Raw genomic sequence first — 21,157 nt, 5'->3', positions numbered from 1 at the left:
TCTAGATCTGGAACCTTCTTCTAGATCTGGAACCTTCTTCTAGATCTGGAACCTTCTGAGCAGCAAATGTCTGGAAGATGGAGGAACATAGAAGGGAAATTCTGGGCATCTGTGTAATGGTGGCTAGCAGAGGTCTAGAGTGGGCAGGTAGATCGTTGTCCTGACTCAGTGCTGAGCCTGGTACATTCTAAGCACAAAAACAAAAGCACGTAATCATGCAGATACCAACTGCACTAGAAGTGTTTCCCATCACCTTTGGATGTAACTGTCAAAACACTTTCTGCCACTTCTCTTTCAGTGGTGAAAGTGGTGCTGGTAAGACAGAAAGCACTAAGCTGATTCTCAAGTTCTTGTCTGCAATGAGCCAACATTCGCTGGAGATGTCTTGCAGAGAGAAGACCTCCTGTGTGGAGCAAGCCATTCTTGAGAGCAGGTAAGCAGGTACTCCCTTTGTACCAGGGCACATTGCCCTGGGTGGTGAATGAAGGTCTTATTAACAGAGGTGTGACAATTTTAGAAGATGAAAAAATTAAAGCTTGGTTTAATGGAAAAACATGATTTTATTCTTTATTTGTACCAAGGGCCCTATTGCTGTTTTACATACACGTATTAAGGTGTGGTGAGGTTAAGAAAAAGTTGGTTGGATCAAAATCCTGTGAAGATCTCTGAGTGCTTCAAGCAGCTGTGAAAGACTGGAGAAATTTCTGCCCCTTCAAACTGCTGCCCCCCCCCACCCAACCCCCAGCCATGTATGCCTTTTAATGCCCTTAAAATCACCTCATGAATGAGGTAACCTTCCTTTCTTCCTATGTAGATTTGTGCGAATTATTGCTAGTGTTGTCTGAAAAGACTGAATAGCTGAGAAGTGATTTAAAGACAGTCTCTCTGCATGTGCAGTATAATATATACGTTCACTGCTTTTATAGTGGTCAGTACTGCTGACTTAAAAAATATTTTTTCCAGCAGACAAAGTTTTGTCATTGAAATAAAAGAGCTTACAATATAATTAAAGATGTAGGTGCATGTAGTAGACAATAAGATGACTATTGGAAGATGGGAAAAATTCCATTAAACAAAAGTACCCAGATGCTCTAGAGAGACATGATCACATTGGGATGAAGCAGAAAGATTCATGATCTGGAGATGGATGATTTAGTAGCAGTTTTCATTTTTGTTCAGAGCTGAATTCAGGTAATCAGAGAGGGAAATGGGTGATGGGAGGAAGAAATGATTGGTTTATATAGCCTGAGGATATGGTAGAGCAAGATACAGCATGGTGAGGATAAACTATGTGAGCAGTAAAGGGAAGATAAGGAGGACTGATAAGGCAGATGAGTAAATGCATCAGATAAGTTGGACACTGCACAAGCATAAAGAAGTTCTCTGTGTTCAAATGAAATACCACATGGTTCTAAGCTATTTAAAAACAAAGACAATTTGAGATGCTATTACTTTTGTTTATCATGCTTCACCTCATCTTTATCTTTTTACTGACTGTATCTTTGTGTACATTTTTTAATTTCCTTATTACAAGCCCTATTTTTCCTACACCTGTATAACAATTTGCATGAATTGAGATTTCTTATTTCTCTGATTTGAGTACTATAATGAAAGCCATATGCATCTTTTGCACAATTACTGATTTAGCTGACAGGTAGCTTAGGACTGTCAGTCTTCTTGTTCTTGAATAATTGCATCTCTTGGTAGAAAACTGAGATGCCCACTGCTAATAAATTGCGGATAGTACTGAGGATGTTGTCTGTGGCTGAGGAGAGTGTTAGAAGTAGGCTTTACAGAGTGCTATTCTGTTCGCCAGCCTCCTGTGAAACTCATGTCATTCTGGTCACACATTAACACTTTTGTCATTCTTCTGTATTTTCACAGTCCAATTATGGAAGCTTTTGGCAATGCGAAGACTGTTTACAACAGCAACTCAAGTCGCTTTGGGAAGTTTATTCAGCTGAACATCTGTCAGAAAGGAAACATTCAGGGAGGAAGAATTATAGATTGTATCCTTGTTTGGTGATTTGCCTCCGTTTGCAATCTCCTCTGTGGAGGGCTGAGAGAGAAGTGACTTACACTTTTCTGTCTTTTTACCCTATTTTGAAATACACACAATTAAATTGACCTGGTAAGGTTGGGAAAAGGAAGTAGTAACACAAAATTCGGTATGAGTTTGTGCAAACACACCCATGTGTTTGTGTCAGGGTGGGATGTGTAGACTCTTGGAGGATCAGGATTTTATGTTGCTGCTGCTAGCATGATTCATGCACACGCTTCTACATAGTGAGCTAATAGAGCCTTAGGCCTTAGTTCTTGGAATAAGTTGAGTTATCCCAAGCTCTTTCCTTCATTCATTATATCTGAAGATACATTTCCGAGTTCTGGAAAAGTACTTAAAAGAGCAGAGCTGCTGAATTTCTACATTGTGTGTGTGGGTGGGTCAGGTGCTTGGGTTTGCCTTGCAACTGGCAAAACTGAGCTATGAGCCAATTCCAGAAGTGTGTGAAGATGAGAACATACCCAAGGATGTTCCACCCAGGGACCAAATTTCATCCTTAAAGGTGCTCCAAAACTTTACATAAAAGATAAAGTAAAGGAAAGCAGATGCTGTTTAAAATGTAAGAAGTTGCAAGTCCAGTTCTGATGGGATGGAGGAGAAGAGGTGATTACATTGGGAATACACTGACATTATAACTGTTGTAATATTACTGTTGTTGCTACTTTGTTCATCTATTGTAGCAATAGACATGTAATAAGAAGAGACCGTGATGATCTTCCTATCATCCCAGATGAAAGAATTAAATTTATACATAGCTTGTGCATTAATTTCTTTTTGTTTTATTCCTTGACCACAGTTTTTGTTCTTGGCTGTAGATTTATTGGAAAAAGTAAGTTGACATTTGACATCTCAGTTAATTTTGTTTGATATTTTCTTTGAAACTGTAGATTAAGAATGTTCATCTTAAAATACTGAAATATAAACTATTTTTTACTTTGACAGAATCGTGTAGTAAGACAAAATCCTGGGGAAAGAAATTATCATATATTCTATGCTCTGCTGGCAGGGATTGAAGAGAGGGAGAAAGGTGAGTGGCAAAGCTCAAATCCCACAACTGTAGTGGCTCTATATTAGCAGTCAGCCACAGCGACAGCAGCAGAAACCTAATAAGCTAAGAGAGGAAATAGATTATTTATCCAGCTGGAATTTATGGGGTGTGAATCTGAGCTCTACTTAATAAAGTCACCTGCTTAGTTGAGAAATGTCACCGAGCTGTGGGTGATTTTTCTCTCAGCTTCTGCTGTGGCCCTGGGAAAACTACCTGGGGACAAATGTGCTTCTCTCTGTTCAAGCTGAATATTTTTGCCAGTACTGAATAACTCCACAGCAACAAAGAGGAGAATCCTGGTTCCTCTAATCTCCTCTCATAAAGAATAAATCCACTGAACAAAAGAAATGACATTTGTGTATGTGCAAATTTGCCTAAAGCTGTTTCAGTATCTCCCTTTGGGCCTGATGCCTTTGCATGCTAAAAAGTAGAATTATCTTTATCGTACAGCTAAATAAAACGAAACACAGCAAAATAAAACGCCATGTTTGATTTTAATTTAGAATTTTGATTCATACATTGTCATAATTCTGAGCAAATAAATTGTGAACTGCGTAGTTCTGACATACTAATCTGCAGACAGCTTTTGCTTGGAGGTATTTTTTTTCACTCTTCCTCTTTTCTCCCCTCATCAGATGCTTTTTACTTGTCTGTACCGGAGAACTACCACTACCTGAATCAGTCTGGGTGTATAGTGGATAAGACAATCAGTGACAAGGATTCTTTCAAAGAAGTCATTGTGAGTTGTTTCACTAATTCTTTAAAAAACGTTAGAGGTGCAGACACCTGGGGCCAACTGATGGAGCAGAGAACAAAGGCTTCCTGTACTTACCTGTGCTCTCTCTGACATTCTGCTTCTGTCTGAAGCTCTCCCATTGAGGACTATGCTGAGAGGACTTAAGTTTTCTGATAACACATTACTGTCACTTTGAGCCCATCTCTGCCTTTCCTCCAGTATTTGATTTTTAATTCTACCATTTCCAAATAGATTATGATTAAGTAACATGATTATGTTTGGGAAATAAAATACTATCAGTTGAGAAGACAGTAAGGCTTTTACATATCTTTGCAACTCTGTACCTGCCCAACTGTGGGACATTTACAGGAGTTTGGAATAGTAAACTTACTAAATTTGTACCAAAATTATCCATATGCCTTGCTGGAGAAGCATGTCATGAGGTAAACATGAACTGCGATCCCTTTGTCAGAGCAGCCCGTGTCTTCCATGAAACAAAGCATCACAAGCAGAGGTGTGAGCAGACAGCAGAGTTCTGGATCCTGCCTTTAAACCTGACTCATTCCAAACATCCTCTAACAACAGAGTCGCCCTTTGTTCTTCATTATAAAAGCTCACAAAATAAAGTAGTAGATTTCCTGTCCCTCCTTTGCCTTCCTCCAGTATAAATAGAACTGCTATATCTACAGTGAAATGGACAGTTATGTTTATAAAAAGGCTTATTTTATGTCTGCTTCTTACGTGAAATTGTTCACATAAAACTGTCAGAACAGATAGCAACTGGGGAGTAGCCAGCCTATTCTGTAGAAAAGGATTTGTTTTATTAGATTGTTTTATATTACAGGTATGTCTGTTTCCACTGCTTTTTCACTCCAAAGCTTTATATGGATCTTGTGGAAAATGCAATCATATGGAGTAATGTAGATAGAAATGAGAAAGATGTAAATTTGGATTGAAAGACAAATGCTGATGAAGGCTTCCTCTGAACGGCTTTATGCCTTAAACCCATGCTAATGTCAGCAATTAGCCACAGCAATTAGAGTGTACTGACAGTATATTTGCTAATTGCTTGCCAAATCACTGAGGTTATGTGTAGTAGGTTTTAAAAATCAATACAAATGAATGCTTTTATGCCCTTCCTGAATGATGTTTGCTTAGCTACTTCACCTTTTTTGCCAAATTGAAAAATTAATGTGTATTGGAAGCAGTAGTTGTGTTTAGTATGAGACTTCCTGATTTGGAGGGTAGCAGTAGGAAGTGTTGGTAACTTCCCTACCCTATAATCACATAGCTTAAGTAGATTAGCTTAACATTTAGTTTGTGCTAATCACACAAGGCTGGGTGGAGTATGAAATTAAGTTGGCAGGTGGAGTTTTTGTGCTGTCTGAAACATGGACACGCTTTGAGCACAGCATGATGCTGCTCAGCTGCTTTCCTGGAGCAGGAGGTGGGCAGAAACCTTGTCATTCTCACTTGCCTATTGTTTCCAATTCCATTCATCCACTTTGTTACAACTTAGGTCCTGGAAACATTACTTAGTATAAACTTCTTTTGCCCCCCTCTGCTTTCTTTATTGACACTTTCCTGGAGACAAGATGATTCTCAAGTCCCCGCACATCAGACATTCTTTCCTTTGTATGTCTTTTTGTAGGAGAAAGGAAGGAGCCGCACAGTGGGCATGGGGATGAATTCATAGTGCTGCTGCCTTTCTTAGAGCTCTGTTGTGAAAGGTCTTCTACACAAAGTACATCTTCAGCCTCTGCACTTTTACTTGCAGCATGAATCAGGTTTTCCATTTGTAACCAGTCGTTTATGAAAAATGAAGTTATCACATCATCTGTCTGTCCGCAGTGACCATAAGTTGATGTGCCTTAACTGTAAGGGTGAAAAGCCATGATCTGGTCTCAGAGAGAATCCTAGAGTAACCAAAGTTGGAAAAGACCTGCAAGATCATCCAGTCCTACTGTCCACCTATCACCAATATTTCTCACTAAACCATGTTCTTCAACACAACGTTTAAACATTCCTTGAACATCTCCAGGGTCGGTGAATCCACCACCTCCCTGGGCAGCCCATTCCAGTGCCTGATCACTGTTTCAGAGGAGCATATTAGACCCAAGTTTGGGAATTTCTGGTAGTTAATTTTTGGCTGAAGGCAAAGGAATTAACTCCTGCCAGTCCATTCTCAGTACTGACTGGGCCTGGCAGCACCGTTGGTGGGTTTGTCTTTGTCCCCATTATTCAGTCAGTGTGCATTCTTTTTTTTAAGAACTCCTCATGTCATTCCAGACTGCAATGGAAGTGATGCAGTTCAGCAAGGAGGAAGTGCGAGAAGTTTTGAGGCTGCTGGCTGGCATTTTGCATCTAGGAAACATTGAGTTTATCACTGCTGGTGGGGCGCAGGTGTCCTTTAAAACAGGTGAGAAGGCTGCACTTCCTTGTAGTATGTCAGTACTTCTTGAGGTTATGAAACTTATATTCATTGATAGTATATCAGACCATATCAAAGACATTGAAAAGGCCTTATGGCATTTTAGCATCTGTAAATGTCAATTGAAGTGTTGGTTTTGCTTTTTAACAGATGAATCAGATAACTGAGATCTAGCATCCAACAATGAAGGTTAGGAAATACCTGGAGTGTATATTATTCCATTAATACCAGTGAAATTCCTTCAATTGCTTGCTTAAAATTATATTTTTGCATTAGAAAAATACTAAAACTTGAGTGTAAAAGTGTGTTCCTCAACTAGAAACATGTAAGGAAATACTGGGCTTATGAACATTTCAAATATTTGTTCATATATAGCAATAAAAAAATGATATTTTGTGCTGTTTTACATATCACAGAAAAACTGCAAATTAAAATATAAATGTAAGGAAAAAAAATTCATTGGTCTTTTTTATTCTCATCATCCCAAAGAAAGCAGAAACACATTCATGTGGAAACTGATCTACTTTTTGTGTATGGAAAAGTATATTGATGTAAGAAGATTGTTGGAATTCTTGTTATGTAGCAGTTAGAGGAAAAATATGTGACTTAATTGTGATGAATTTCTACTACTGAATTCCTTCAGCTGTTCAATCTGTAATACTGTGCCTTACGTATTCAAGAGCATGCTTGTATTTGTCTCCTTTTGGCAGCTCTGGGTAGATCTGCAGAACTGCTGGGGTTGGACTCGACACAGTTAACTGAAGCATTGACGCAGAGGTCAATGATACTCAGGGGAGAAGAAATCCTAACACCTCTTAGTATACAACAGGTAAAAGCACCTGTGTTTTGATGTGTTTCTATGGCCTTTTAAATATATGGATCTATTTTCTATCAGAGTTAAATCTTTGGTTGCTCAGGAACAGCAGCTTAGCTCATACATTAACATTGCTATCAAAAATTCTGTTCAGGTTTTTGGGAAAGGTTTAATTGTACTTCTAGAAATCTCAATGGATCCTATTCTATCATTCTTGCCTAGGCTTTTAGCTTGGCTCTCGTAACTGTTATTGTCTAGTTGCTTAACATTTTTTCCAAATGGTGATCACATAGACTAACATCAATTATGGATGTTTGCATTTGGTGTTTAGAACATTTTTATTAAAAATATTTTTGTTATTTATAAGAAATGAATTAGACACATATATGTCAAAATATGCTTGCTAGTGGAAGGGGGCAAAATAATGTGTTATTTCCTACCCTTCTCTTTTCTTCAACCCCAGTTTAAGCCTATAGTTTTCTAATTTTTGTCTGCTTTAGTTTTGAAATGCAGTTTTAGAGCCATGTAGATTAAATATGCTACAACTTACCCTGTTAAAGCTTAATTGAGGAATCTTGGTGTCTATTAAGACAATTACTGTCAAGGTACACAGGAATATAAAACCGCTTGCATTATAGCTTGTGTTGTGCTGTGCAGAGGACGCTGGCTGGCTAAGTCTGCTAAGTGATGAATGAGGTATTGTGTTGTTTTTATTGCAGGCAATAGATAGCAGAGATTCTATGGCTATGGCACTTTATTCTCAGTGTTTTGCTTGGGTCATTAAGAAAATCAACAGCAGAATCAGAAGCAAGGAGGACTTCAAGTCCATTGGAATTTTGGACATATTTGGATTTGAAAACTTCGAGGTACACTTCAGAAGTTTCTTTGGATGGATTGTCTGATACTGATGCTTCATTGTTCTGTATATGTTTGTCATTTTCTCTGGAATTTGTTTATTAAATGTGTTATGACTTAGTTCATTGTTTGCAAGTAAAACACTTAGTATGTGCATCTCTTAAAATTGCTTGTCTTTTTAGGTAAACCGTTTTGAACAGTTCAATATTAACTATGCGAATGAAAAGCTCCAGGAGTATTTCAATAAGCACATTTTTTCTTTGGAGCAACTGGAATACAGCAGGTAAGAGTTACAGGTAAAATTTGAAAGAGTTTTGGAAACAAAAATATTCACCTGAAATTTGGGTTACCTATCTTGTTCTGTGGCTGTATGTTTTTTTAAAAGCAAGCTGATATCACATTAGTTTGCAAGACAAACCCATAATCTCCTCCCATTTGTAAATTTAAAATCTTTTCCCTGTAGTTATCAATAAAAAGGCTCTCCTTATTTTCCTTAGGGAAGGGCTAGTTTGGGAGGATATTGACTGGACAGACAATGGTGAATGCTTGGATCTTATTGAAAAGGTAATAAAGTATTTGATATCAGTACCTAATTCTAGGTTGTGCTCTTAAGTAATGTTTTTAAAACACTTCTTGACAACAAAAAACAATTGTAGGTGATAGCAGCTCTTGTGTGTTTAAGTAGTGAACTTTTGATGTGATTTTTTTTTAATTTTTTTTGCTTCATCTGTAATTTGACTTGTGTTAGTACTAAAAAAACACATAGAAGAGAAAGGGTTTCTGCATGATTATTAATAGGATTATTAGCAACAAAGGGCATCTGAGATCTAAGATCACTGCCAAGAAATGGCTGAATTCCATCTGATGTCCAAGCCTAAGTTACATATAGTTTGTTTGTGTTCACTTCTGGCAGCAGTACAAGAAAGCAGCATGAATTTATCTCTGTAGTGGAGTGAATGGCTTTTTGAGTTCAAGTGATCACAGAACTGTGGTGGTGGGCAGAAAATGCATCTGTCCAGATGTGACAGCCATTAGGACAGTGGAGTTTGGCAGAGCCCCTTCTGGTCTGATGGGACGTAACTTATTAAAATGTGCACCTGAAGAACTGTGTTTTTCTGAGAGGCTGTATCAACCTAAAACTTGCTGGACATATAATTAACTGCAAAGTAGCTTACTTTGCTTACTGCCTATGCTAGTACAAGAAGTAGGGAACATCAAAGGAAATTATGCAGAGACGTATGCAAAACAAAGGGAGGGTCTGATTTGCATGGTGCATAGTTAAGCTGGGCATCTCTTGCTATGCCCGTGGCACTGTGGGTGCTAGAAGTTCTCATTGGTTCAAGTAAGTAGATAAACTCTTGAAAGAAAGAATGTTGAACAACTCAGACTTGGGGAGCTCCTACGTTACCGATCACCAAAGATCCTGGAGGCTGGAGCTGCATTCTGGGCCAATGTCACTGTATATACCTAAACACTCCCTACATCAAGAAGACTGTGGCTTCTTCCAGTACCTTCTTTTCTCTTTATTTTGCCTGCGTATCACAGAATCACAGAATCACAGAATTGTAGGGGTTGGAAGGGACCTCCAGAGATCGAGTCCAACCCCCCTGCCAAAGCAGGTTCCCTACACCAGGTCGCACAGGTAATGATAAGATATGATAGTATCTTATACTATCTGCTTCAAAAGGAAAGTTGCCAGGAGAATAGAATTGTAGTCTTCTAGAGACGGAGTTTTCAGTCGTGTACTTTCTGTTTTGTGTTTCTCTGCAAACAGTAACTTCAAGAACGTTGTAATTTTTCCAAACTGAGGACAAGGTCTGTATCCATGTAACTCATGCCTATTTTTTTTTGCTGTTCTAGAAACTTGGCCTGCTGGCACTCATCAATGAAGAGAGCCATTTCCCTCAAGCTACTGACTCCACTTTACTGGAGAAGTTGAATGCCCAGCACGCTGTATGTGATGTTTTGCTGATGTGTCCTGTGTGCAGTATGGAGGCTCCTTCTGCTTTTGTAGAAGACTGTGGTTTAAATATGGTTCATAGTTGTAGAGGATATCTTGGACAGGATCCTACTTGCATGGCAGGCCACATAATTTGCTTTGAGGACTGAGTCAGTTATCCTCTTAATGTCCAGTCCCATCTTGCTACTGTCCAGTTAGAGTTCCATATTGGTGAATAGGTCAAATTCTGCTCCTAGGTCAATGACAGCCTGCAGTAACCCAATTTTCCTAGATTTTCTATTTCCCTTGATTTAATGAAATAACCACATTGATGTCATTTACCAAAGGGTTGCTGTTCTCTCAGTACAGATCAGTATTACCTTTAGTTGTAATCCCGGAAATATTTTCAAGAATTTTGGTGGTTCAGGCAAATGTCTACTGATCTTTGTAACTGCTGGTTTAAGGCAGAGCCTTCCTTCTCAGAATGCCTTTAATAGGTAGGTTTGCCAGATGGTTTCAGCTTTAGTATAATGCCTTTGTAGATGCTATAAATCTGTTGTTTTTATTGCATTTTGAGCATCCCAGATTAACAGATCCTATTATTATAAGATGGTTGTTTACTTTTGCAGTACAAATCTTCTGGGAAGTTTGCAGAAAGACAATGTTTTGTTTAAATCTGGGTTTGGAAGATAATATTATTCTATTCCCTGACTCTTTCAAAATATTTTTCTCTTTTCTTTTTCCTCCAATTAGAACAATCCTTTTTATGTAAAGCCACGAGTTGCTGTTCACAACTTTGGAGTGAAGCACTATGCTGGGGAGGTAATTTTATTTGCTGAAATTATTCCAAACAGAGCTTTCATTAACTTAATTTTACCCTGAGGCTGCTGAAAATTAACTAAAGCAGTCTGTTCCCTCAGTGCTTTTTACAGTAGCACCATTGTGAGAGCTGCTCGACTGCTTGGCTTGTTGTTTGAATCAGCTCTGTTTCCTGCTAGGTCCAGTATGATGTCCGGGGGATCTTGGAGAAGAACAGAGATACATTCAGAGATGATCTCCTGAACTTGCTTCGTGAAAGCAGGTACATTTCTGTGATTATTTTTTTTTTAGGATATCACGTTAAAAGGCATCATATCAGCTAGCTGTGCTCAGGGTTGACTATGCTAAATGTTGCATAATACTGCGGAGTTGAAATCTCTCACTGAGTCAGGCTTTCCTACATTGTGCAGTACTTTGTTCCTGTTCAGTACAGAGGGGTGCAAGACAGCAAACTTGCTACTAGATAAGTAAGGATACTGAAAGTAGCTGATCATTTTTGACTGTTTCAGGATGCCTTGCAGGCAGGTGACTGCATGATTTTTGTTTCACATATAGCTCAATTTCCTCGTATTTCTGGCATTTCCTAGTTTGGTTGAAAGCTTAGTGTTCAGGACCTACCACATTGCAAATTAATTGCAATAGTTTAAAAGGAAAGATTTCCAAAACTAGTTTATATTACTGGAATTTTACTCTTGGATGTCTTTGCTACTCGTGTGCCTCCTGTCATTTTGTTGTGTTAGGTCTCAAGATCCTTGCACTACTTTGTGAGCTGGAGCAGGACTACATGCCTTTCTGTAAGGATTTGGTTTAGATTCCAGGGCACACAGAGGGCTCCCAGGAGAAAAGGGATTGGGAAGCCCAGGTTGTTTCTGTTCTCAGCTGCTACCTTAGTCCATCCAGTTGTCCTGCTTTACTCTGGGAATTGTTTGTAAATCCCTCAGCTCTTCTGTGCAGGAGAAACAGTTAGTGAGAATTTTTTCACTACGTTCCTTGTTCTGCTTTTGTGATGTGTCTGACATGAAAGCCATCGACTGAAGTATATAGGTAGAAGTAGCAAATGAGTTGGAGATACACAACCCAGTTTTGCTCTTGCACCAATGTCTGTCTGGAGTTAAAGGATCTGTGTTTCTGTAGTGGTAGGAGGGGGATACCAAACTGATAGTGTGAAGAATAGCATTTACCGCTAGCATCTGAAAGTGAAGCTCATGTGGGTAGCTATTTTGTGTTGTGGTCCATAACAAACAGGAATTCTTGGATTTTAGTCCTTAGGTACTTGTTACGGTCATTTAGAGTTTTGTTTGAGTGAATGGAGTAAAATGCAGCGAAGACTCTTCACTCTTCATTTCCCTAATTGTGTGCTGGGAAAGAAGAAGGAAGAACCTCTTTGTTATGCTTTGGTTTAGGTGGCTGTTTTTTTTTCTTTGGCTCCCCTGAATAAATTCTGCAAAGGTAGAGTCTAAGTTTTGGAGAAAATTGATCAGCATTGTTTGCATGGAAGATTTCCTTTCAAAGAGACAGAGCTTACTCCGCATTTTATAGTTGTAAATCTTATACACTTATTTTATTTTTCCTTCCTGTTTCAGTCTTGATTTCATCTATGATCTATTTGAACACGTTTCAAGTCGCAACAATCAAGACACTCTTAAATGCGGAAGCAAGCACAGAAAACCCACTGTCAGTCTACAGTTCAAGGTTAGTTATTGTGTCATCTCTGCTCTGTATCTAATCAGTGACAGATAAACCCCATTCAGTAAAGAACAATTGCGGATCAAAATAGGTGAAAATTCAGCATCAAAGCGCTGCTATCTCTTTTATGACGCTGTACTTAGTAATCAACTGAAGGGGCATACTAGCTAGCTTCATGCAGAAGCCAACGTTCTCATCCCCCCATCCACATGAAACTCCAGTTGCTTTCCACTTGCTTACCTGTCCTTATTGTAAAGCTCTCCTGTGAAGTTCGTCGCTGGTCTTGTTTTTTTCTAATTCAAAACCAACCACAGAGTGGCACGAAGCCTTGCAGCAGTGCCTGTGTGCAACAGAAAAAAAGCTATGAGTAAATATCTTATTAAGGTGTTGCACTTCTTTTTAACTTAGTTTGAAAAACATTTTTATTAAAAACTTTTTTTGAGTCTTTATAGCTTTGCCATCAAGAATGGCACGAAATTGAAATCCAGCATAAGGTCTATCTGCAAAGAATTTAAAAGATTGCCACAAACCCCTCCTTAAATTACATGAGTACAAGTCTGGATTAGTTGTCTTTCATTCTGCTTAAATTAATATACATTTGTACTCTTCATTCACTTTTTTTTTTAAAGAGTGCAGACTCAATCCCCTTGAGGGCAGATTTTATCCTAGCAGATTAGTGCTGACTGTTGGACAGAACAGCAAGCAATGCATGCTGAGATGCACACGGTGTATTTTATTAAAAACACTGATGTTGTATACCCCGGACGTATCTCTGTGCTATCATTGCTTGTCTCACAGAGTACTCATTTCTTGTGATGGGTGGTATTTTTTGATATCTCTTCAGGATAAGGGAAGATACTGTTTCCACATAGTTTTTTGGTTCTGTGCAAAGTAGATCTACAGACAGTACTACATAGAAATTGATCATATTTTTGCTTTGACTTTACAAGGAGTAGTATACAGCGTTCCATTTCATCTTCATCGGCATCCATAGACAGCATAAAGCATGATAAAATATGATGTGAAAACATGATTGCCTCTTATCCAAAGCTACTCTAATTGACCATTAACTGGTCAACATGCTTTACAAGAAGTTGACTTTCATACTTTCCCCAAAGGATCTGTTTGGGCATTTTTCCATGTTTTAAAGCCTTCTAGGGGTTAGTACATCTTATTTCAGTTGAATGAAACTGAATAAAACTGTGAAGGCAAAGTTCTTAGTACAAGCCGATTACCATGCTGTTCTTCATTTGACAGCCTTGATGGGGAGCGGTGCCACGGGGTGCATGTAGAATAGCTGAAGTTGGCTATCACCTGTTTCAGTCTATTGCTTAAAGCAGAGCTTACTTCAGATTGGTACATCGTCTGACACTGACTTAAAGGTGTGCAGAACTTTGTAAAATCTGGCTACCTGTATGAAAGACAGCTGTGAAAACATAGCAACTCATTTTTGTTTAGACTGACCAAGTTTCTAATCTGTGCAAGTCGTAGCCACTGTTGCTAGAAGTCTAAGAATTGACTTAGTTGTCCATAGATACAGTAATGTTCATGCAGGCTTGTACATGAGAGGCCTTTACTTTTTAAAGCTGTAAATATTTGTCCTTGCACTAGAATATTTGCCTTTGTATCTTCGTGCTGTTTAATATTTGCTGCCCTTGAGTTCTGGTCTGGAGGCCAGCAAAGGCAAACAAGGCAGACAACTATCATTTGTGTCTCCATTCACTTCACCATTTGCTCCCTTGACTCTGTAGCAGATCCTTTGCACATCCACAGCTTTGCCTGTTGCCTTTATCACTTCACATATAATTATCAAGAAAGCCCTTGGTTTGCAGATTAAAGCAAGAATTTGTTGCAACACACTGCCCTTGGCAGTTTCGCTCAAGAACATATGGTAGGATACACAGTTGCTCCTTTAAAAAGTGAATTTTCTGCCTCCGTGGCAGCTTGCTCTGTATCCTCTCTGCTGCCTGGCACACAGCACTACCTTTGAGGGATAAAGCATTATCATTGCTACTTTTCAGGTCCATTTAGAGCCTGGGCTCTGTTCAGTCTTTTGTATTTCTGCAAAGTAAATATAAAACTTCAGTTTTAAATGGTATGTGTATTTAATAATACTGAGTGGGGCAAGTTGGAATAAGATATGGAATGATGGCTCAGGAGGGAAAGGAGTGGATGTGTAATTAAAATAATAATCATAAAAGGACTGAGGGATTTTTGATTTTTATCTTCCATTTGAGGTTAAGATAACTGAGAGCCTAATGTCTGTTGGGTCATACAGAGTTCCAAAACTCGGAGTATTTTATTTTTCCTGAACCTTGTAATCTATCTTTCTATTACTAAACTCAGTTAACTATCAAATGAAGTAACTGTGGAACTGCTTAATGCTGCAAGTCTTTCATTAAGAGATGTTTTCTTTGCCACCGTATTCTTTACTCAATTTTTGTAAACCTAGGGCATTTATTTGAAAAATAAGCACTGATAAAACAATGACTACTGTATCCTAACGTCTTTTTTCAAAAATGTTTTGGATTCTTGTTAGATTACATTTACTGCCAGTGTCCTTTTAGCAATAAAAAGTGACGCTGTATAGGAGAGGGGAACTCTGTGTGTGCAAAATGATTGAAGGCAAAATGGAAAATGAATGGTTATGGGGTGGCTGGAAGGAAAAGAGGAATCCTGCTTTTTGTAGCTATTTAATTCCACCTTAAACCCCCTTGTCCTGCTTTGTGACCTGCTTGAGTATTGCAGATTGGGAGTACAGATCCTAAGTCTTAAACACTCATTCAAAGTTAATTGGAACAGCAATTTTCCAGCTTGATGTTTCCTTATGAACAGCTTCCTTCATATCCATCTGTGCATCTTGTTCACTGCAGGGCACTGATGACGGCTTTAATCAGAAGGGCCAGTAAAAGAAACAAGCGTGCATGTATTTGTTCTGTGTGTTCGTTGTCTAATGACTTGGCTTACATAATAGTGCAATTTCTGGTGAGAACCACTAGGTGTAGCAGTAGATACTCTCTGCTCAGCTAAGCTATAAGAGCTTCTGCCGGGGTATTTCACTTGTACAAAAAGCCCACTCGTGAAGTACTGTCTTTGTGTTTTTAGGAATCACTTCATTCCTTAATGGCAACGCTGAGTTCTTCAAATCCTTTCTTTGTTCGGTGCATCAAACCCAATGTGCAGAAGGTAAGATTTAAAATTTCTCCCATCTTTTCTTTGTGTCCCAGGCCAAATCTTTTACTAAGTGTGTGGTTATGTATGGCTGCGTGAAGCAGACAGTAGCGTTCCTCACTAACTTTGTAAAAGAATCTTCCAAGTAAAGACATTGGAAGAAAGTTTTTGAATTTTGCAGCCTCTGTTTCTGGGCACCGTTTTAATAATCATTGTTTAAAACTCTCTGATGTGTATTAAAAAGTTACAAAATGCTGCACGTTTGACAACTTTGTGAGAGCTTACTTAGGAAAAAAATGTCAAAAATACAACCTCAGTTTTAAATCATTAGAGGAAGCAAATGATTGTACTAATAGAAAAACAGGCATCACTGACTTGCTGTTATCAAAGTTAGTCTTTCAATGTATGGACAATTCTAGGCATTCTATGCTATGTTCTCTTATAGAATTATGTTTTAAAGGGACACTTGGAAACTGAATCGTACTATATCAGTTTGTAGATAATGAAAGACAATGTCAAGGCTTGGATGTGCTGGAGGTCTCTGCAGGAAATAAAGAGATAATAGTATAGCAATTCTGGCTTTACTGGCTGTTGTTCAGCATAGTCTGCATGTGTCAAAAATGCAACAAGTACACTTGTTCTATGGTTTTCGTATTGTAACTTAGAAATAGGTGACTTTGCTATAAATCTAGTTTATATACTACATTCCTTGGGATATCTGGTTAATTAGCACACACACACACACACACACACACACACAAAAAAAAAAAAAACAAAAAAAAAACCCACCTCAAATCAGATAATTATCATTCCAGCTTTTTTGGATTACCTGGATGGTACATCCCTGACTTTACATTCTGTTTTTAACTCCGCTTTTGCACTGTTCCTTGTAGTGTGTCAAATAACATACAGGTTGTTCACGTCTTAGCAAGTGGGAGCAGCCAGGAGGTCAACAGAACCTATTTTATGTGTTTGGAAGTATTTGATGCTCTGAGTACACTTTGCTTTGCAGTCTCTAGACCCCATGGATGACAGCCTCTGCTGGCAGCTGGGGTCAGTGAGCACCTGTCATAGAATAATAGAATTATTTGAGTTGGAAATTACTTTTAAAGATCATCCAGTCCAACTCCCCTGCAATGAACAGGGACACATACAGCTAGATCAGGTTGCTCAGAGCCTCATCCAGCCTGACCTTGAATGTCTCCAGGGGTGGGGCACCCAGTTTCAATGCCTTTTCACCCTTATTGTAAAAAAATTCTTTCCTTATATCCATTCTAAGTCTTCCCTCTTTTAGTTTGAAACCATTTCCCCGTGTGCTATCACAACAGGGCCTGCTATAGAGTCTGTCCCCTTCTTTCGTACAGCCCCTCTTTAGATACTGAAAGGCCACTCTCAGATCTCCCCTGGAGCCTTCTCTTCTCCAGGCTGAACAGCCTCAGCTCTCTCACATTGTCCTTACAGGAGAGGTGTTCCATTCCTTAGATCCTTTTTGTAGCCCTCCTCTGGACACACACTAACAAGTCCACACCTCTCCTGTACTGAGGACTCCACCTGTGGACACAGTACTCCAGATGAGGTCTCGCCAGTGCAGAGCAGAGGGGCAGGGTCAGCTCCCTCTGCCAACCACACATCTTTTGATGCAGCCCAGCATACAGTTGGCTTTCTGGGCTGCTAGGGCACATTGTTGGCTCATGTCCAGCTTGCCATCCACTACTACCCCCAAGGGATGTGTGCAACAACATCTCTGATCACTGAGGGAATGCACTTTTGAAAAGCCTGTTCTCCCTTCTCCCATTTCTTTCTGCAAGCCCCACAACCCTTATAAAGCCCTCCTGCTGCCATTGGAGTATAAGAATTAGTACAGTAATTTGCATTCTTTTTCTTGTTTGTCCATTTGCATCCAAGATAGACTGATCTCCACAGTGCCAAAGTCACAAGGATTTGCCATGGTTGATGCAAGTTGTGTTTCTATAGTAAGAAAGTAGCTTCTCACTCCTATACTCCTTGTTCTCACACTCTTTTCCCACTGAAATGCTCCATCCCCAATGAATTTGGCATACACTACTGTATTTGCACATACTTTTTAGTAGCATTAAAACAAAGTTTTCACACAGTTAGCAGCTGTGAAAATGGAAGCTTTAAAGAAGTCTGAGACTGCTTCATTCTCAGAAACCACGTGTAAGTGTAGGATTCTGTGCAGGAAAATATTGTAAAGCACCATCTACAGGAATTTCTCCAAGTATGTACAAGCATATCAATGAAATCTTATGCAAAAATGGTTGTCCTTGTTCTCAATTAATTTGCAGATTAATTGGATTTGATGGCTTTAACAAATAAATAAAAGGCTATTTGAAGAACTAGATTGATGTCAGAGTAGCGAAACGGTCATGCATTTTACTTGTTGGAGCTGGTGCAGTACCAACTCCATTTCCATTTGGTGGGAAATTAGAAGGAAAGCCATACATCATACTTGTGAATGGTATTTTTTACTCAAGGAATTGTTCTCAAAATGCATTTTTGTGATTTGCCATTTTGTCTGCTGGGCACTGCTGTCTGTTCCTTCTGTCTACCAACATGGAGATTTTTAATGCCATCTGGTGAATTAGTTGGTATTAGTCGGTAGTATTCAGCTCCTGCTGAACAGTTCTGCTGTAGAAGCAGGGCTGTGAACAGCATTTGTCTCTTCTGTAGCTTGGCTGGATTCCATGGATACACGTCACATTAGAGTTAAAAACTGTCACAGTTTCTCCTGTCATATGACTAATTGCTTTTTTTTTCCGGCTGTACAAAGGAAAACAAGGTGGATCAGTCTGCATAGCTCTGAGCTGGCACAGCTCAGAGAGATGTTAGCAGTATAAGAGGTATCAGGGATTATCACATATGTGACTCACTGAGCAAGGCTGGATAGAAATACACTGCTTGAAACATCCAGATGAGGCCCTGAAAGAGAGAAGTTAGGACTGAAAAAGACTAGAATCTTTACTGAGCATTTTTCAGCGTGCTTTCTGTCCACTGCAATAGCAGTCACATGAAATGCTAAAATGTCATCCTTCAAGAAGTATTTAAATAAAATAAATGCTCGAGAATTAGCAAATGATGTGAAAGAAAAGTCCACCATAGCTGCTTTTTTTGAAATATGTGGCATTAAAAGAGAGCTGGACAAGAAAAACTCTAAAAGGAGACAGATTGAGTTGTGTCATGAAGAGCCTGTCAAGCTACTTGTTGCGCTCTTGATTGGATATTAATAGGTGACACCCATCAGTGAGCATCCCTTATAATTCTGGAGAGGAGGAGGTGGAGGTGCCCAAGAGCTGTTTCACTCTGGAAGGATGTTTGAATTCTGTAGGTGAATGAGGATAAGCAAATGGAAGGTGTTCAAAGCTTTGAAAAGCAGAATATGCAGCTGACAGTTCTTCCTCTGCTCTTCTACTCATTAAAGTTTATTCATGTTAAATAAGAGATGTGATAATTTACGGTAATTATTTGATTTTTAGTTGATCAAAAGTTTAATTTTGAAATATGTTACAGTGGCAAGCAAAAGCAATTCAGCATATGCAGTAGACTACTAAATGTTTACATATCAAAGCAGGATCTACACTCATTAGAGCAATTTCCTAAAGAGAGCGCATAGAGTCCATGACCTTTTGTCACAAGACATTTCTGCAGTTAGGCCTCATACAGAAGAACAGAGGACCCATTAATCTTTGGGAGACCCCTAAACAATCAATCTGTGTGTTTTCACAGTTTCCAGTCTCTTCTGAACTAGCCATAACTTGGAGACTTTTCCACTTGGAATGGTTAACGAGTGTTTTCTGCTAATGAAGCTCCTTCTTCATTTCCCTGAACTTCAGTGCAGCATTCAGAACTATGTATCATTTCATCCTTCTGAACTTTGACACAACTTTCTCTGCTGTTTTTTTCCTCGTGTTTCTTTTCATGCCTCCTTTTCTATCTGATGATTCATCCCTGCAACCTTGTCTTTCTGTTCTCCATCTGTCTTTTTGGGGCATATTAAATAATTTTTTTAAAAGTCTTTCTAAAACAAGCTACATCCATATTTCTTCCAAGTTTGCTGCTATTAAATAAAAAATTGTTAACCCTTGGGGCTACTTAGAAGTCTGTTCAGGATAAATTTAAGATCTTCATTTTCTTTGCAAGCTCTTCCAGAGGCAAAAATTCTCCTATTGGTCAGAAGGAGCCAATCTTGGCAGTTGGCTTAATTGCCTTCTCGAGTTCTCTTCTCCATTCAGAATTTTTCATCTGACTCTTAACATTGGTATAATCACTGTAAGTGGCCCCTACTTCCAACATCTGCATTTTTCTCTTGGACAGCCCTATCTGGGCTAATCTTTTTTAAAACTTTGATTATTACAGCTCGCGTCTGTAATTTCCTGGCCTTGAGAATTCAACACATTCAGAAGCTGTTGTTTTCTCACGCACTTAGACAGGCATATTCACTTCTCTTTGGTTAAAGAAACAGACCCAGCTCTTAGTCCAGTCCAGTTTGGTCCTAGTGGACAAACTCCTGGCTTCGTTAGAATTGGTATGAAATTTCTGATGTAGGTAAGAATTTCATTTTTTGCGTTTTGGAAACCTGTGTTGGAGTGGGTTGCTTGAACTTTTGAATTGCTGGGCTTCTATTCATCTCACTTTCTGCTCATGTATTGTTGCTCTTGTTCCTCTATTGCAGTGACAGTCTGGCCACTGGCAAGATGCAAGCCTTCTTTGAAGCATGTGATCTTAGAAAGGACAATTATTTTTCTTTGCAATTATTTTACATATACATTTTTATATATATTTATATATATATATAATCTTAAAATTTAATTAGATAAGGTAAAGAAATGAGACAAAATTAAGGCTGTTTTGTAAACCTATTGCAAAAGTAGGTACAAAAAGTTCGTAATGGATTCTGTGAAGATTCATTTTACTTAGGAGTCCTATCATCATAGTGTCTATTCATTCTGAAAAAGTCAGTGTCCAGGTGCTAAGATTGCTAACAGTGCTTCTGAGGCCGGAGCCATTTAAAAGGATCAAGGTAAGGCTGTTGGCACCTGCAATGCACTTTGAGATATAGGTCATTAAAGAGCCGTGAGACACTGGAATAGCAAGCAGCATGTCCTCTAGTACGAAGTAAGATATAAACATGTTCACTTGGCGTCTGAATGAAAATTGTGCTCTTAAAATAGCTCTGAATCATTACAAATGTAATTATAGCATGATAACAGCCTAAACTCCAATTAGAAGTACAGCTCAGATACAGAGAAACAGTGAGAGAACAGCTTGGTCCTATCTGCACGGATAATTGTACATGGGGTGTGGAGCCTGTAGAAGTTCAGTGAATGCAGTGTGTGAACTGGTTGTCAGGCTGGAATTAGAATATTGTCCTACATACAGCCGTGACTGTGTGAATTACTGAGTTTACTTTGTAAGGAGGTTTTTGCAGAAATAAGCATGAGGACAGAACTAATACAGTGCCACTGCAGCAAGAGCAGCCTCAAGATGTAGGGAGGACTCTGAGCTTTAAGGCCATTCTACTAAACTTTCAGCACAGAACTGCTAGTTATCTTTGTTTTACAAGTCTTTATTTAAACAA

General features: G+C 38.9%; 1 protein-coding gene across 2 annotated transcripts in view; it reads left to right on the top strand.

Moving 5' to 3' along the window:
- MYO10 (myosin X) overlaps positions 1–21,157 on the top strand; it is a 151,241-nt gene that overhangs the window by 82,913 nt on the left and 47,171 nt on the right. For both annotated transcript variants that reach the window (XM_042834190.1, XM_042834199.1), the window contains exons 5-19: positions 299–433; positions 1,885–2,009; positions 2,878–2,891; positions 3,005–3,089; positions 3,746–3,849; positions 6,136–6,265; positions 6,988–7,106; positions 7,811–7,957; positions 8,129–8,229; positions 8,444–8,510; positions 9,807–9,899; positions 10,639–10,707; positions 10,884–10,966; positions 12,288–12,396; positions 15,496–15,576. In XM_042834190.1, the coding sequence (XP_042690124.1) occupies positions 299–433; positions 1,885–2,009; positions 2,878–2,891; positions 3,005–3,089; positions 3,746–3,849; positions 6,136–6,265; positions 6,988–7,106; positions 7,811–7,957; positions 8,129–8,229; positions 8,444–8,510; positions 9,807–9,899; positions 10,639–10,707; positions 10,884–10,966; positions 12,288–12,396; positions 15,496–15,576 (1,462 nt within the window). The remainder of the gene's footprint in view (positions 1–298; positions 434–1,884; positions 2,010–2,877; positions 2,892–3,004; positions 3,090–3,745; positions 3,850–6,135; positions 6,266–6,987; positions 7,107–7,810; positions 7,958–8,128; positions 8,230–8,443; positions 8,511–9,806; positions 9,900–10,638; positions 10,708–10,883; positions 10,967–12,287; positions 12,397–15,495; positions 15,577–21,157) is intronic.

The sequence above is a fragment of the Centrocercus urophasianus genome, unplaced genomic scaffold, assembly GCF_019232065.1.
Source record: "Centrocercus urophasianus isolate 14NV4802_14NV808 unplaced genomic scaffold, USGS_Curo_1.0 seq_11, whole genome shotgun sequence".
Classification (NCBI taxonomy): Eukaryota; Metazoa; Chordata; class Aves; order Galliformes; family Phasianidae; genus Centrocercus; species Centrocercus urophasianus.
The sequence above is the reverse complement of the archived record's forward strand: the minus strand, read 5'-3'. Positions and strand labels throughout refer to the sequence as shown.